This window comes from Stenella coeruleoalba (assembly GCF_951394435.1).
Source record: "Stenella coeruleoalba genome assembly, chromosome: 2".
In the NCBI taxonomy this organism is placed as follows: domain Eukaryota; kingdom Metazoa; phylum Chordata; class Mammalia; order Artiodactyla; family Delphinidae; genus Stenella; species Stenella coeruleoalba.
In genome coordinates this window covers 12336066-12350981 of record NC_137147.1, presented here as the reverse complement: position 1 = coordinate 12350981, position 14916 = coordinate 12336066, and the positions used below count along the sequence as shown (strand labels likewise).

The 14916-nt window shown below is 49.6% G+C and overlaps 1 protein-coding gene across 3 annotated transcripts in view; it reads right to left on the bottom strand.

Annotated features, from left to right (window-relative positions):
• Nucleotides 1-14916, bottom strand: part of CCDC88C (coiled-coil domain containing 88C) — a 129600-nt gene that overhangs the window by 110481 nt on the left and 4203 nt on the right. For all 3 annotated transcript variants that reach the window (XM_079912138.1, XM_079912139.1, XM_079912140.1), the window contains exon 3: nt 10154-10262. In XM_079912138.1, coding sequence (XP_079768264.1) covers nt 10154-10262 — 109 coding nt within the window. The remainder of the gene's footprint in view (nt 1-10153; nt 10263-14916) is intronic.

The window sequence follows — 14916 nt, the reverse complement described above, 5'->3', positions numbered from 1 at the left end:
GTTCCCACAGAGAGTGGCCCCATATTTAGAGCACCATCCCTCTTCCCTTAACCTGCTGAAACCCAATCCCAAACCAATGGAACCCTCGCGGCATTCAGCTGACAGCCTCTTTACCCTCCTGAAGCCTCCACCTCCTCTCAAAACTTCAAACTCAGAATTGGGGGTACAAGCTGCGGCCCCTCCAACAATCCCAGCTGAGCTTCACCAATTTAAGACAAGCGGTGCCTCATCCTCATTACTCTGTCATTCTCATTACTAGAGAAATAAGACTGAAGCTATATCGCAAAGGACCAAGGCCCTGAATGCCACGGCAAAGGAGCAGAGAAACTGCCTTTCCACAAAGAACAGTTGAGTAAGAGAAACTGTTATTAGCCCTGGACGCGAGCCACGCAGCCAGCTTTATGGAGGGCAAAGCCTGCCCAGGCAAGTTCTCCCATGAGTCCCTCTCACAAACCAGTTATAATATCAAACACGCTGATCTTGGCATTTAACACCAAAACCCAAGGCAAGGGAGAGACTCTTTTTCTTTTTACAAACTTGAGAAATCCATTTCCCTCCTTTTTGTTACAAAAGGAATTGGGTGCAGGGACCTTCCATGAAGGGCTCGAAAACTTAACACTTTAAACGAATGGCCATGGATTAAGAGAACAGTTGAGCAAAAGATAAAAAACTAAACACATGGCGAGAGAACATGTATCAGAAACACTGAGGAAGTCCAGATCTGTAAACGTGAGGAGGTCTTTAGGGCCAACTGTGTACCGCGCGCGTTTGGGCTCAGCTCCGTGTAGAACAGACCAAAGCAAGGCGGCAGCTCACGGGGGCCTCAGGGGCCATCCCGGGTGCAAAGGGAAGACTCCAAGTGAAAGCTGCTTCCTTTCCTTCAAGGCAAAGGAGAGCCTGGCCGCTCAGAGAGAGCAGGGAAACCCCCAGCAATTCAAGCTCTGGACTCAAGGCCAGGAGGAGGAGCCCAGAGAGACCAGAAAGATTCTGTCAACAGCTGTGCATGCGCATGCACGCACACGCACACGCGCACACGCATACACGCACACACGCACACACACACACCCCACCTCCCACCCCCCTCCCCCGGTCTCCGGGCCTTAAGCCGCCAGGGCCTGGTCAAATTCTGGCTCCGCTAATTACATCAGATCCACCTTTCACCCCTCCCCACCCTCTGCAATTAGCCCTGATTCTCTGCTTCCGGCTGCTCTGAGGGATGCAGCAGGGTGAAGTCTGAGGCCAGCTGCTCCCTCTGTCCCACCCACTGCCCAGCCCCGGAAGTGCTGGTTTCAGGAGGCGCCTGAAGCAATCTAGCCCCTTCCTCTGAGGCTCCGGCTGGTGTGAAATCTGGTTAGTAAGGGGGAGCCCAAGCAAGAGACCCTGGGGAGGCAGCACTCCCAGCCTGGCGAGGCTTCGGGCTCAGGACCCATCCCACACTGGCGCAGATAACCTGAACGGCCTTGCCCACCTTCACAGAACAGCTGGTCTGCCCACAGCAAGCCAGCTCCCTACATGGCTGCAGAAAGCTTCATGTTTAGACGTTTCCCCAAGCAGCCCATGACCAAGAAAACTTGCCGCCCCCTGGGGCTTCCGCACCCTACTCCACGGGCCTCACTTTCCTAATCTGTAAAACAGGGACAGCAGTCTCCTCCTCACTGTGACAGGGCTGAAAGCTCCTAGCATAGTGCGTGGCTTACAGCAGGCACCCAGGTATCTCCTCTCAGCCTTTTGACTGGGGCGCAGAGCTGGGTCCCAAAGTGCCTGCTTACTATTCATTACGCCTCCATAGCATTTCTTCTGAAAAGAGAAAAAAAGAAACCAAGTCCAACTGGCACTTGGTCTCACATCGTGCAGAAACAAACCCGCCTCTGGAAAGGTGTGGGACTGAGTGGCCCATGACCAGGTGTCCGAAGCCCTGTCCGCTCCATCCTTGGCCAGCAAGACAGGGAGGGTCACAGGTCAGGACTAGCCGCCTTCTGCTTAGTGTGGAGAAAGAGAATGCGGGTGGCCCTGAAAGCTGCCACCCTGCTGCAGCCCCGCTCCAGCCCCTGTCGGGCTGACCTGGAGCCACTGCCACTCAACCCCATCGGGCCCTGCCCTGAAGCCCGGGGGGCAAGCACCCTGCTGCAGGGCTCAGCTGTCCCGGGCCTGAGAAAGCACTTTATCCTCCCCCAGATGTTCGCTCTGGGTGGGGCACCTAGCAAGCTGCCGTCCACGGCGCCGCGTGGCCAATACCCCTCTCTCCTCTGCGCCTGCTCTGGTCCAGGCCGCCATGACCTGCCCTGACTCCCCACTCTCTCCTGACACCAATCCATTCTCAATACGGGTGTCAAGAGTTTTCTGTTTTAAACTTTCTTCTTTAAATATGCTATAAAGACTCCCAAGTCCTTCAGGATGAAGTTCAAGTTCATTAGCATGGCATCCGCCCTCTGGAACCTCCGTATCTTTCGAGCCTCACCATCACCACTCCTCACAGAAGCCCCAAGCTCTAGCCACTCAGAGGTGACAGCCTGCCGGCTGCTTTATGTCTCTACATTTTGCAGGTTTTGCTCTCCCAGGACACCCCCCATGCACCCCATTTTCTGCCAGTCTAGCTCCCTACCCATCCTTCAGGACTCAGGCCAAGCGTCACCCCCTTCAGAAAGCTCTCTGTGAGCTTCGCCCCTTCCCAGGCTGGGAAACTCCCTCCCGTGTCCCGTGACATCCATGTCCTGTGCACACACAGGTGTTCCAGCAGCTGGTCTACCTGCTCCATCTCCCACCCCACAAGACACAGCATCTCAGGCATGGAGACTGGCCTTAAGAACAAGGAGGCGGGACAGAGAAGAGAACTGGGTGAGCCCCGGCAGGGCCACCACGGCTTCCTCATCCCACACTTCATCACCCTACACTAGAGAGAACGGGGGACGGGAAGCAAGAAGAAGGAAAGGGGAAAGGTGGGGTCCACACAGACCCCCGCCCTCCTCAGCCTCACCTCCCAACTCAGTCTGGAAGGCTTTCTCTTGAACTTTAGACCGAGAGCATTCACAGGGAAGTCGGTAATCTCCTGGGTCAAGTCTGCGGCAGACAAAGGCTCCCACTGCTGATATGGGGATGGGGCACAGGACCCCCTCTGACGAAGGCCTCCCGGTCCTAAGTCCGGACCACCCCGCCTCACTGCTGTGTTCGGTCACCACGCCATAACCCTGCTGGAGATTCCAAACCAGGACCCAGTGACCCACCAACACAAGGCAGTTCGCCCAGATGTACGGTAAAAATAATCTCAGACCTTCGTCCACATGGCAGAGACACAGAAAACTTCAGTGTTCAGTGGCAACATAGAATACGCCATTGTAACAGGTACCATCACAATGGGTGAAGGGCACAAAGGTGCAATTCAGTAAAGAAAAACAAAAGGCCTGTAAAGAAGGTAATTTTGGCAATAAGTAGCAAAAGTCCTCCAAGTGTTCATGCCCTCTGACGCAGGAATTCCATGCTAGGAATTTATCCTAAGAACATAAAAACAGTTGTTGAAAGATTTATGGACCAAGTATGTTCATGGGGTATTGTTTATAATTCTAAGACAGAAATAACTCAGTATCAATGACAGTGGTACAGCCACATAATGAAATGCCATGTAGACACTAAAACTCATATTACGAAAGAATAGTTAATGACACGGGAAAACGCTCACCACACAGGTCACGTACACTCCTTGAAACACATGTAGTAACAGACACAAAGTCAGGAAGCATAAATACCAAAATGGTAACAATGGTATGCCTAGGTGATGAAATAGTGGGCAGATTTAATTTTCTTTATATTTCCCAATCTGTAATCAGAAATTACAATCATTGCAAGAGGGAAGAGATATGGGGACATATGTATAACTGATTCACTTTGTTATAAAGCAGAAACTAACACACCATTGTAAAGCAATTATACTCCAATAAAGATGTTAAAAAAAAAGTGAAAGAGAAATTATAATCAAAAACATTACTTTTAATTTCCTCAAAACATAGATATAAGCTACAACAAGAATACCCATCTCACAGCCTTACTCTTTAACCTTTAAAGAGTGGACAAAGTAATTTCTCCCCTACAAATTCAATACACTGTATTACTCATAAAGCAAAAGCCACTGGTACCTGTAGACAGGGCCTGAGCAGACTCTAAGTTCCCTTGAACACTGTCCCTATCCACCAAAGCAAAGCACATCACACCCACCTAAGGAGACATCACTTTACCTAAAAACCCTGAGACTACACGAATGAGACAGTTTACTTTGTTCCCACCAACAATGTCAAATACACATTTCCTTCTGTTCTTACTTTTGACAAGTCTTTCGTTTTTTCAAACTGAGTGTGCACAGTCCTAAAGATAATTCTAACTTTTAGTAGTCAGCCCATGGTTATCTAATACAAATGCCACAGAAAGCTGACAGATCTCAAAAGCAAAAGCAAGGCTGAGTGGACAAGAGGTACAGGCAGTATATGGAGGTTTTATCTGAAGAGATGACATAAAACAGTACGCGTACGCACACAAGTTGACGACAGCGGCACCTCCAGGGAGGGAGGGAAGGATAACTGGATGCAGCGGAGGCACACGGGAGACTTCGATCAGAAAAAAGATTCTTGAAAGAGAGGTCTGAAGCAAGTATGAAAAATATTCACATACGTTCATATTTATTTTGAGCAGATACACAGGTGTTCATTATAACCATTTGTACTGTTTTATTTTTAATTTTTCAAAGCAATGAAGGAAAAAAGAGATTATAGAAGATAGGGCAACCCTGAACCTCTTCTTCTGCTGAGAAGAAACCATTCTGAGATAAAGAACAATATTCTGGGTCTGTTCTAGCCTTCCAACCACGTGAGAAACCAGAAGAGCCGAGTTCCAGGAACTCGTTAATGCAGAGCTTCCTCGAGGTCACCTGAAACTCTAAACCTTGGTGGTCTCTGGCCATTATGCGACTGTGGAATTTCAGAACCACAAGGGCCCACCCTCTTTCGGACAGATGAGAACTCAGGAGGCCCACAGAAGGAAAGCTGCCTGTCCCAGTGCTTGGCCAGCGAGGGGAGATGCTCAGAGAAACTCAGCCAATTTCCCATTTCAGAGTCAGTCCTGCAGGCGGGTCCCTACATGCACCTGAGGGTCCCGATTGCAGGATTGATATCCACATGTGAGTCAACAATGAAGACTTACATCTCCACCAACACACACTGCACTTGTCCAGGCCGCCGTGTGAAGTGCTTCCCACCAGCAGAAAGCCAAAGAAACCTCAGAAACTTCACATGACAATTAGGCTCTAAGAGTCGCGAGAAGGACCTAGATCACAGGTGTCCAGGGCAGGGGACGGCAGTTGACACCATGAGCAACCCGCCAAGGATAAGCATGTATCAGCCACCTGCTGCACCGGGGATTTCTGCGTATACTGCCTTATGTTCCTACTGATTCCATGATCAAATGAACATGCATTCAATGTCCGTACTCGAGGCTCTGAATGTTAACAATGAACCATCCTATAAATCCAAATTTTAACTGAAAAGGACTCAGATGGAAAAGAGTTTGGCTGTTGAGGGAGTAAAACAAGCCTCATGTGGACTTCCCTGGTGGTCCAGTGGGTAAGACTCCAGGCTCCCAATGCAGGGGGCCCGGGTTCGATCCCTGGCTGGGGAACTAGATCCCTGCACAACAAAGGGTCCGTATGCCCCAACGAAGATCCAGCACGGCCAAAATAAATAAATAAATAAAAATAAATCTTAAAAAAAAAAAGAAGTGAATTGAGGGACCAATTTAAAAAAAAAAAAAGCCTCATGTGATGCTGGGCTCCACGCTAACCAGCCAGGCGGCTCAAAGCAGCGTGCGGTTCTGGTCCAGGCCCGCCTTTCCTCCAGGCCTCTCCGCAGATGTCCCATTTACGGATGCTCATTCTGATCAACCTTTCCTTCCTTAAAATTCAGACTGAACTGGGAGCTCTTCCCAAGGTCCTGTCCAACTCTGGCTTCCTCTGCCCCTTCCCAGCAACTCCCTCGGTGACACCTATTCCCTCTGGTCACCCCCTCATCTTTGCAGCCTCTCTCCTCAGAGCCTCTCCTCTTCCCGTCCTGGGGCAGATGAGATGTGTGTCCATTGTATGTGACGGAGAGGAGTTACCTGGTGAGAACTGAGCCCTCTCCGCCCCAGGAGACCTGGCTGAAGGTGCCCCTCCTAGACATCACTAGAAATGCTCTAACCCACTAGTTCCCACGCATGTGCATCAGAATCACCTGGAGGGCTTGTTAAGATGCAGACTACTGGACCTCCACAGCAGGTCTGGGGGAGGGGCCTGACAACCTGCATCTCTAACAAGTTCCCAGGTGATGCTGATGCTGCTGGTCTGGGGACCACACTTTGAGAACCACCTCTCTATCTCTAGCCTGCTGATTCCCCATCCTGTCGGAAGGATGTTAAGACTCAAACAGCTGGGGAACTTCTGAAAATGCCGATTCCAGGCGCCAACCCCGGAAGAGTCCGAGCAGCAGGTCAGAGGGAGGCCTGCGACCCTGGTGGTCAGACTGAACCTGGCCGTGCTGGTTCTCACCCACTGCCTGTCCTCTGCCCCAGAAAAATGTCAAGGACCTTTTCTGTCTCCAGGGCTTTTCAGGGGCAAAACTTGAGCTTCCTTGTGAAAGAAGCCCACGCTATTCACGAGAGGCCCCTGTCCCTGCTGACTGTCCCTGCCCCACGTGCCTCAGAAAAGAAGGGGACAGCCTGGGGGCGGCCAAACCACTGCTTTGCAAACTAGACCCGGGGCTGGACTCCATGACCTTGGTGTGTCTACTGCAATGCCATGGCAAGAGGAAGTCCCCTTCCCGAAGGGGTGACCTCCCACCCTCCCAGCCACCCCAGCCACAGTAAGAACCACGTTTGTCTCACTTCACCCCAAGCCCTTACAACCTGCAGGGTCTCTCTCACAAGGGGATGCTGGGCAGTACTTCTTTTGGGAAACTTCCTTGAATGTCCCTTTAAAATAATAACCCATTATTGTTATTGTATGTTTATGCTACGATGGTCAGGTGGTAAGGAAAACAGGCAGGGTATGCAATTGTATGTATGTCCCGACCACAACGGTGTGAAACAAAAACTATTCAGGCGTCTGCCATACAGAGTGAAGTCAGTCAGAAAGAGGAAAACAAATACCGTAGGCTAACACACAGATATGGAATCTGAAAAAAAAAAATAAAAATGGTCATGAAGCACCTAGGGTCAGGACAGGAATAAAGATGCAGATGTAGAGAATGGACCTAAGGACACGGGGAGGGGGAAGGGTAAGCTGGGACAAAGTGAGAGAGTGACAAGGCCATATATACGCTACCAAATGTAAAATAGATAGCTAGTGGGAAGCAGCCGCATAGCACAGAGAGATCAGCTCGGTGCTTTGTGACCACCTAGAGGGGTGGGATAGGGAGGGTGGGAGGGAGACGCAAGAGGGAGGGGATATGGGGATATACGTATATGTATAACTGATTCACTGTTATAAAGCAGAAACGAACACACCACTGTAAAGCAACTATACTCCAATAAAGATGTTAAAAACAAAACAACAACAAAAAACTATTCACGCAAAAACTGGAAGGAAGCTCTAAAAATGTTAATAGTGATTGTCTCTGGGTGGTGGGGTTATGAGTGGTTCTTTTCTTCTTGCTACTTGTTTGTTTTCTAAGCTGTTTATTAAGAGCACATATTACTTATATAACCAGAACTAAACTTTATTTTATCATAAGTTGGAAGGAAAAAATACACAACAGAACACTGCCCACACCTAAGCTGTGTCAACCCAAAGGGCAGTGTCCTGCCAGCTTCCTCCAAGGGAGCAGGGCTGGCTGAGGGTCAGGGACGCCTCATGGCTTTTAGCAAGTGCTTTCAGCAAACATTTGCTCCAGGTTGGAGCTGAGGCTGCCAATACACAGCAGCCCTGCCCTCAAAGAGCTAACAGCGCAGAAACAGAACAAGGATGCAGGGTCCTCTTTTCTACCCATAAGTCTTTCTGGACCCTGAGAATGGACTAGATCACCTCCTTCCTGTGACTGACTCCCATCTTCTGGAACTCGGCACAGTGCCCTGAGAGGGGCACGTTATCTCCAAGTAGAGGGTCTCAAGCCCTTTGGCCGGCCCAGCCTGGACTGTCAGAGCTGCTGAGTACCACCAGCATGTGTCCTACTGGGCCGCCAAGCCCAGAGGGCAGCACCTGCCAGGCCAAACAGCCTGCAGCAAGCACCTGACTGTTCCATGCTGCGTACAGAGCCAGAAACCTCACCTCCACCCCAGTGCTTGCAGGGAGGGTTACCACCTCCCAGCCACACCTGGGGCAGGAGACTCACCTGTCCAGAGTTAGGGGTCTTGTCTCCAACTGTTAGTACCACCTGCTTCCCCTGGCACTTAGCACACAGCGTCGAAAGCACTGCTTACCATGAATGGTGCCTGCAGCCAGAGATCAAGCCCCGAGCAGCTGCTAAACAATCACCACGGCCACCAGGCAGCCCCCTCCACACCCAGGCCCGAGTTCACTGGCAGCACCCATTTCCCCTGACTGCGGCTGCCACGAGGGAAGCAGTAGCTGAGACCCACCTGCTGACAGCGTGCCCAGCCCTGGCACTGGCTCCCCTCGGCAAGGAAACAAACCCCCGTCACCCTTATAGATCCATTTCTCACAGGGCTCTCCCGCACCCCCAGACCCCTCCTCAGCACAGCTGGCCTCTGTTACTAAAGCATGGGCCTGGTGCCAAGCCTCCCAAAGGCCGCTCGGAGTGTCCACGGTGCTGGGCCACAGCGGGCCATGGAGCGAGCACAAGGGGCTGAACTGGCCACACAAGCAAAACATCCCAGCACCCCAAGCCCCCTCTCATGTACCCCGACCCCAGTGGGAGGAAAGTGGAAATAATCATCTCAGAAAACCCAAGACACTGTCCACTCCCTCCTTTTCCCTCCTTCTTTCAGATCCAGCAGCAACCACAGCCCTGTGCAGGAACTGGACCCAGCACCCAGCCCAGCGCCACAGTGCAAACTCCACCTGGACGCCTGGCCAGCGACCTCAGTGACCTCTGAACCAGCACCACCGCACGAGGGCAGAGAGGGAAGCCACAGCTGGGTGGAGGGCTTCCTCATGGTGACAGGGTCCTCATGACTCTGAAGATTCTCCCAAGCCCCAGAACCAGGACTAAGTTACAGCCCAGGAAGCTGAGGGCTAGGGGAGGTCTCAGAGGCAGAGGGCTCAGTGAAACCCCAGCGTGAATCTGGAAGGAGACTGGTTCTTGAGCAGTGATTCTCAAACTGTGTTCCCTGGGGTCCTGGGAACCCACAGAGATGCCCTGGAGAAAGAGGGGCTGAACTGAGGGTGCTAGAGTCCCCCAGCCCTCAAGTCAATGAGATTTGCTAGGGCTTCACCTGGGGACTCAGGAAAATCATATGGGGGAAAAAGTTTCACTGCTAAGTTTGACAATCAGGGCTCTGAGGTGCAAAGTTTAAATATGTTTCCCATCAATGCCGACTATCTAAAGATCATGAACATCATCAAAGATTCTCACTCAACCTTCCCGAGGCTCGGATGGGGATTTTCACAGCCCTTCCCCCTTTGGGCCCTCCTGTCTGACCCACCGACTACCTGCTAATGAGATATGGGGAGCATTTCACAAGCAGACACCCCATACTGTGAACCCGGTGCTCCTGTCTGCCAGCTGGGCGCTCACTGATTATATATTTGTCCTGAACATAACCCTTCTGTGGTCCCTTCTGTCCCTCAACCCTTTGAATCACTCCTGTACAGACTCACGGAGCTGTGGGTGATAACCGTGTCAGGTTGCCCCTCCCAGAGCCCGTGCCAGCCAGTCCCCACTCGACTGTGTGCTTGGGCCGTGGCTGAAAACCAAGGCTCGTCTCTAGGGCCCTCACAGCTCCTGGCACGATGCTTTGCACACGGCTCAGAGAACATTCCCTGGACAAAGTAAAGCAATCCCACCTCTGACCCTTCTCACGATGCCAAAAAGAGGGATGCATGTGCAAACACACCAAGTTTCAACAAGCAGATGCCTGACCACCGTTTCCTCTTGGCTTCCTGTAGGGAAACGGTTCAAATGACGGTACTGCCGGACGCACAGAACCCGGGGAGGGCGGCGCGGCGGGGGGCCCGCCTTACCTGGTAGTAGGTCTTAATGTTTCTCACCAAGATGGTCAAGTTCTGAATGCGAAGGTTCACATCATTGTTGACGTGTTTGTTGATGCGTTGATTTGTTGGCCTGGGATCTCTAGGGGAAGAAAAATGAGAATGGAACATTGCATCTCCCAGTATCTGTCACACCCCATCCTACCCCAGGCGCTACTGAGCATTCGGTCCTCTCCAAGCCGAGGTTACTATGCAGCTGTGACAGAGTGGCTCAAGTCAAGTCCTAATTCTGCCGCTGCCAAGCCGTGGACCTCCAGGGAGCCACATCACCTCCTGTCCCCCCCCAAGCACTCAGCCCCCCACCGGCCCTTAAGCAATGTTATTTCTGGCCCCAGAGCAGCCATAAACAACCAAGTGTCAGTGCAGACCCAAAAGCTGCACTGTGTAAACATCAATAACCTACCCCCCAATATATCTGAAGATTAAAAAGGATCCAAAGCTGACCAAAGCGAAATACGGGAAATATCAAGAAAGATGGAAAAGGGGGAAACAGTACACTTTCTGACTTCATAAACCAGTAAAGTCATTGATGTTCCATTTCAAACCGGTCTCCTGCCTATGTCACCGAATTGCTCTTGCCTGTGATTCACATTCCAGGGGCACAATTCTATCTCAAAAACCACCACCATGAGTATGCGATACTATGTGGTGTACAACACACCCTACGAGAAATGTGAAGAGACACAAATAATTCCTGTGGGAAACCCCCAAAGTGTCATTTATTTTCCAATCTCAGGCAAAAGTCAGGTCTGCTTGTGATGAAACTAGAAATCTGAATCAAGCGATTTATAATTTCACTCATCTACATACAGGACATTTCTCAAAAATTCTCAGTGTCAAAAATATTTCCTATTTGAAGAGAACAGACTCAACAGAACGGATTTCTCTTCCCTCTCCCCATGTAGCCCACACCGCTTTTCCTAACATAGCCCTCCGTGCCATTCGCCTGTCCCAAGGCACCACAAAGGATGTTTCATTCAAATGAGGGCTGTCTTCACAGTTTCTTCCGTCATCCGAGCCCTGTGTTAAGGGTGCTGAGCCTTCCAGGGGCTGCTGTGATGGAGGAGAGACAGGTCTCTTCCTCCTTCCTCGGGCCCCTCGATGATGATGATGTTGATGAGAGGACAAGAAGGGGAATTTGGGGAGTTACGCAAATCAATTTCAATGCCATTCAGCTCATCCAAAGCCAATAATTTATACAAAGTTGACAAACAGGAAAAAAATCTAAAAATAGCAATTACTTCAAATGCCACTATAAGCACAATTTCTTAATAACACAAGCTGTTTAAAATTCAACCATTAAGTAAATATCTGATATAAACACTATGAGTCCCTACACTGTATTGTGTATATGCAAACCCCTTTATGAATCACTTGCAATAATCAGCCATGGACTTTATTCAATCATCCTGTATCTCCTAAAACAGTCACATGGGCTCCTTGGGACAACCAGAGGACCTCTTTTCAACTGTCCTGGCACAACGTTTCTTTTTTTTCTTCGTTTTTTTTTTTTTTTTTTTTTTTGCGGTACGCAGCCCTCTCACTGTTTTGGCCTCTCCTGTTGCGGAGCACAGGCTCCGGACGCGCAGGCTCAGCGGCCATGGCTCACGGGCCCAGCCTCTCTGCAGCATGTGGGATCCTCCCGGACCGGGGCACGAACCCGCATCCCCTGCATCGCTGACTCTCAACCACTGCGCCACCAGGGAAGCCCGGGGACAACGTTTCTTATTGTCCCCACACAGTACTAGAATCTGGCCAAGCCATTTACATGTTACATGTTTCTCCTGGAGCCATTCATTACTGAGAAAATAAAGGTTAACAGTTCAGTGGCAATTAATTTAGCAGCAGAGGAGGCATTCAGAATTTAAACCACAAAGGCATTTTAGCTACAGAAGTGCACCTAGCACGACAAAGTAATTTATCTTAAGGGTGCAGTTCTCTTCCCTTTACGATAGACACCTTAAGAGATGAGAAGCAATTTCATAACGTGACAAGCGTGCTTCCTAAAACAGCAGAACTTCAGAACATGCAGGCCTCTTTCTGTTTTTTGTTGCTATTGTAGTCCCAGCTTTCATTAAGTCAGACGGGGACCCCCTGAGGAGTGCCAGCAGCTGGAAGGCCTTGGCAAACATGTGGACATTCGCTGCACGGGCAACGGCACAACACACACCCAGGATCCGGGGTCGGGGCCTGGGAGACCGTCAGGTGACGGAGGTCGGGGAGGGGGTTCTATATGAGCAATTAGACTAATTATCATGATCATTAGCACTCCCTCCTTTAACTCAGGCTCTCAGGGTAAAGAGAGATTAGGAAACAAATCGAACAAAAGTCAATTATGGTGAAGGAAGGCCTATCCCCACTCTGCCCAGCACTGTGTAACCCCGCCCTGTCCCTCAGCAAGAAGTGGGTTAGGAGCTACTGATTCTGGTTTGGAAATGGGGCCAGGACTGGCCAAAGTTCTCTGGGCCCCACTGTCCTCATCTGCAAGATGACCACAGGATCCTTCCAGTACTAAAAGGTTATCATTCTAGGGAGGCCAGGTCCGCACTGGCACACGTGGTACCTGGTTCTTGATCCCAGGAAGAGGACATCATAGAACCACTGCAAGACTGTTTGCCTGAAAGCCATCATTAAGAATAAGGATCTTCTTTGTATGACAGCCCTAGAAAGCAAAGCCACACAGCCCCACATCAGGATGTCAGAGGACAGGAGAGAGACAAGGGTGCAACAAAGCAACTGGTAGCTTGTCCGAACTTGGAGAGATACAAGTCCAAAGTGTGGGCCCCCGGGGCTTCCTTCTGATAAAAACTTCTAACTTGAAAAAAAGAAATCAACTTTCCCTAAAATTTTAAAGAGAACTATAATTTAGATTTATAGCAACCTTGCCTCCCTCCTTTGTGAAAAGGCCAGCCCCCAACTTTTCATCATATTCCAAAGACTTCCTAAATTTAAAAATGAATCCAAAAAACCCTGAATGAGAAACTACGTTTGATACAGATGATGGAGATGTTGATAATCTACCACAGGCTAATAAAAAAGGTGTTACACAGTAGCCGGAGCCCAAATTTGTATAAGAGAACATTAGGAACACATATTCTACGTATATACCATAGACAACATCTGGGAAACACCAAAATATTAATTCTGCTACCTCGACATGGTAAAATTATAGGCAATGTTCGTTTTGCTCATCTGTATGTTCTGACCTCCCTCCAACAGACGTGAATTTTTTTGTGTAATTTTTTACAGACTCAAAGGCCCCATGAAGAGTATCATATGCTGCAGCCATGAAAGAGTATCACTCAAGTTCATGAGTAAAACTCTTTCTTGCTCCAACTCTCTAGCACCAACACAAACTCATTCAACTAATCAGTATCTGCCCCTTTATCCTCAGCTTGTACATCTGCAAAATGGGAACATAACTCCTCCTCCAGCACACTAAGGAAAAATATTATCATTCACATGCTTTTGAGAAGCCTAAGGAACTCTCGCATTGGTCTGAGGCTATTTCCAGCTTCTGAATAACTAATATATTATCCGTAAATTTGCAGCTAGTACAAGGGGTTAGAAAGGAGTCTGAACAAAGCAAACAGTGTTGGATTTAACGCAGGCCTTGCCCAGGCACAAGCTCTCAGTCCCAGCCATGAGTTCTTAGCTGAACTCAACAGCCATTGCGTCAGTTCAGGTGTCCACTCTCACATGCACAGATGTACACCATCACACGCACGTGGGCACACACACACAAACCCAGCTCTGGGCTCCACGCTAACAATAATGATGACTGACATTTGCTGGGCATTTCCTATACATGCATAATGCATAATCTTATTTAATCCTCCCCAAATCCATAAAATACCATCCCCCTTATTACAAATCAGGAGATTGAGGCTTAGAGAGTTTAAGTAACTTGCCCAAGATAAGAGCACTAGTAAGTGGCAGAGGGAGGATTTGAACTTGTCTGCCTGATGCTAGAGTCGAAGCTCTTAATTTTCCTATGAGACCATGAAAAATGTGTCCAAAGTGAATCAGACACCTAGTTTTTCCCTGGACTACCAGTAGGTACCCAGAGAAACTGCATTTACAGAGGAGCTATTCAGCAAGTTTTCCCAAGCATCTCCATCCACGCCACTCAATGCCTCACTTTCATTCAGGAATTCTCTTAGACCTGGGCCTCCCCTGAAAGCTGAGCCCACAGGGCTTTCCAGCTTCCAGGCACTGATGTCACTAGGAGGCCAGGGCCCAGAGACTACTACCGCAGCCTTCTTCAGTTGCCAGAGACAATGCCCAGGTGCAGTCACGTGACCCCCAGCCAGCCTCCATATGGCTCCGAAGTGTTAGGTAACACGCCTCTTATCTGAACTCCAGCAACAGGTTAGCACACTGCTCTCTGCAATTTTCTCAGGTCCTACCAACTTGGAGAGAATTTATCAAAACAGGCGAACTGAAGACAGTTGGGGCTACTAGCATGGGAGATAAGGCAGAACAGCCTTGTCACTTACCTGCTAGTTAGCCCAACATGTCTCCACTTGGGAGAAGTGAAAACAGGCTTAAGTAGTGTTAGATGTGGGGCTAGGATATGGGTCCCAGAGTCCAGTTTTGCCCTAGATCTTGTTGGGAGCGAGCTAAGGCTAAGAAGTATGCGGTAATCTAGGAGACTAGGAATGTAGGAGAAAGGTGGACAGAAAAGGAAAAAAAAAAAAAAAAAAAGAACTCTTAGGGGGTGCCCCAAATCCTTT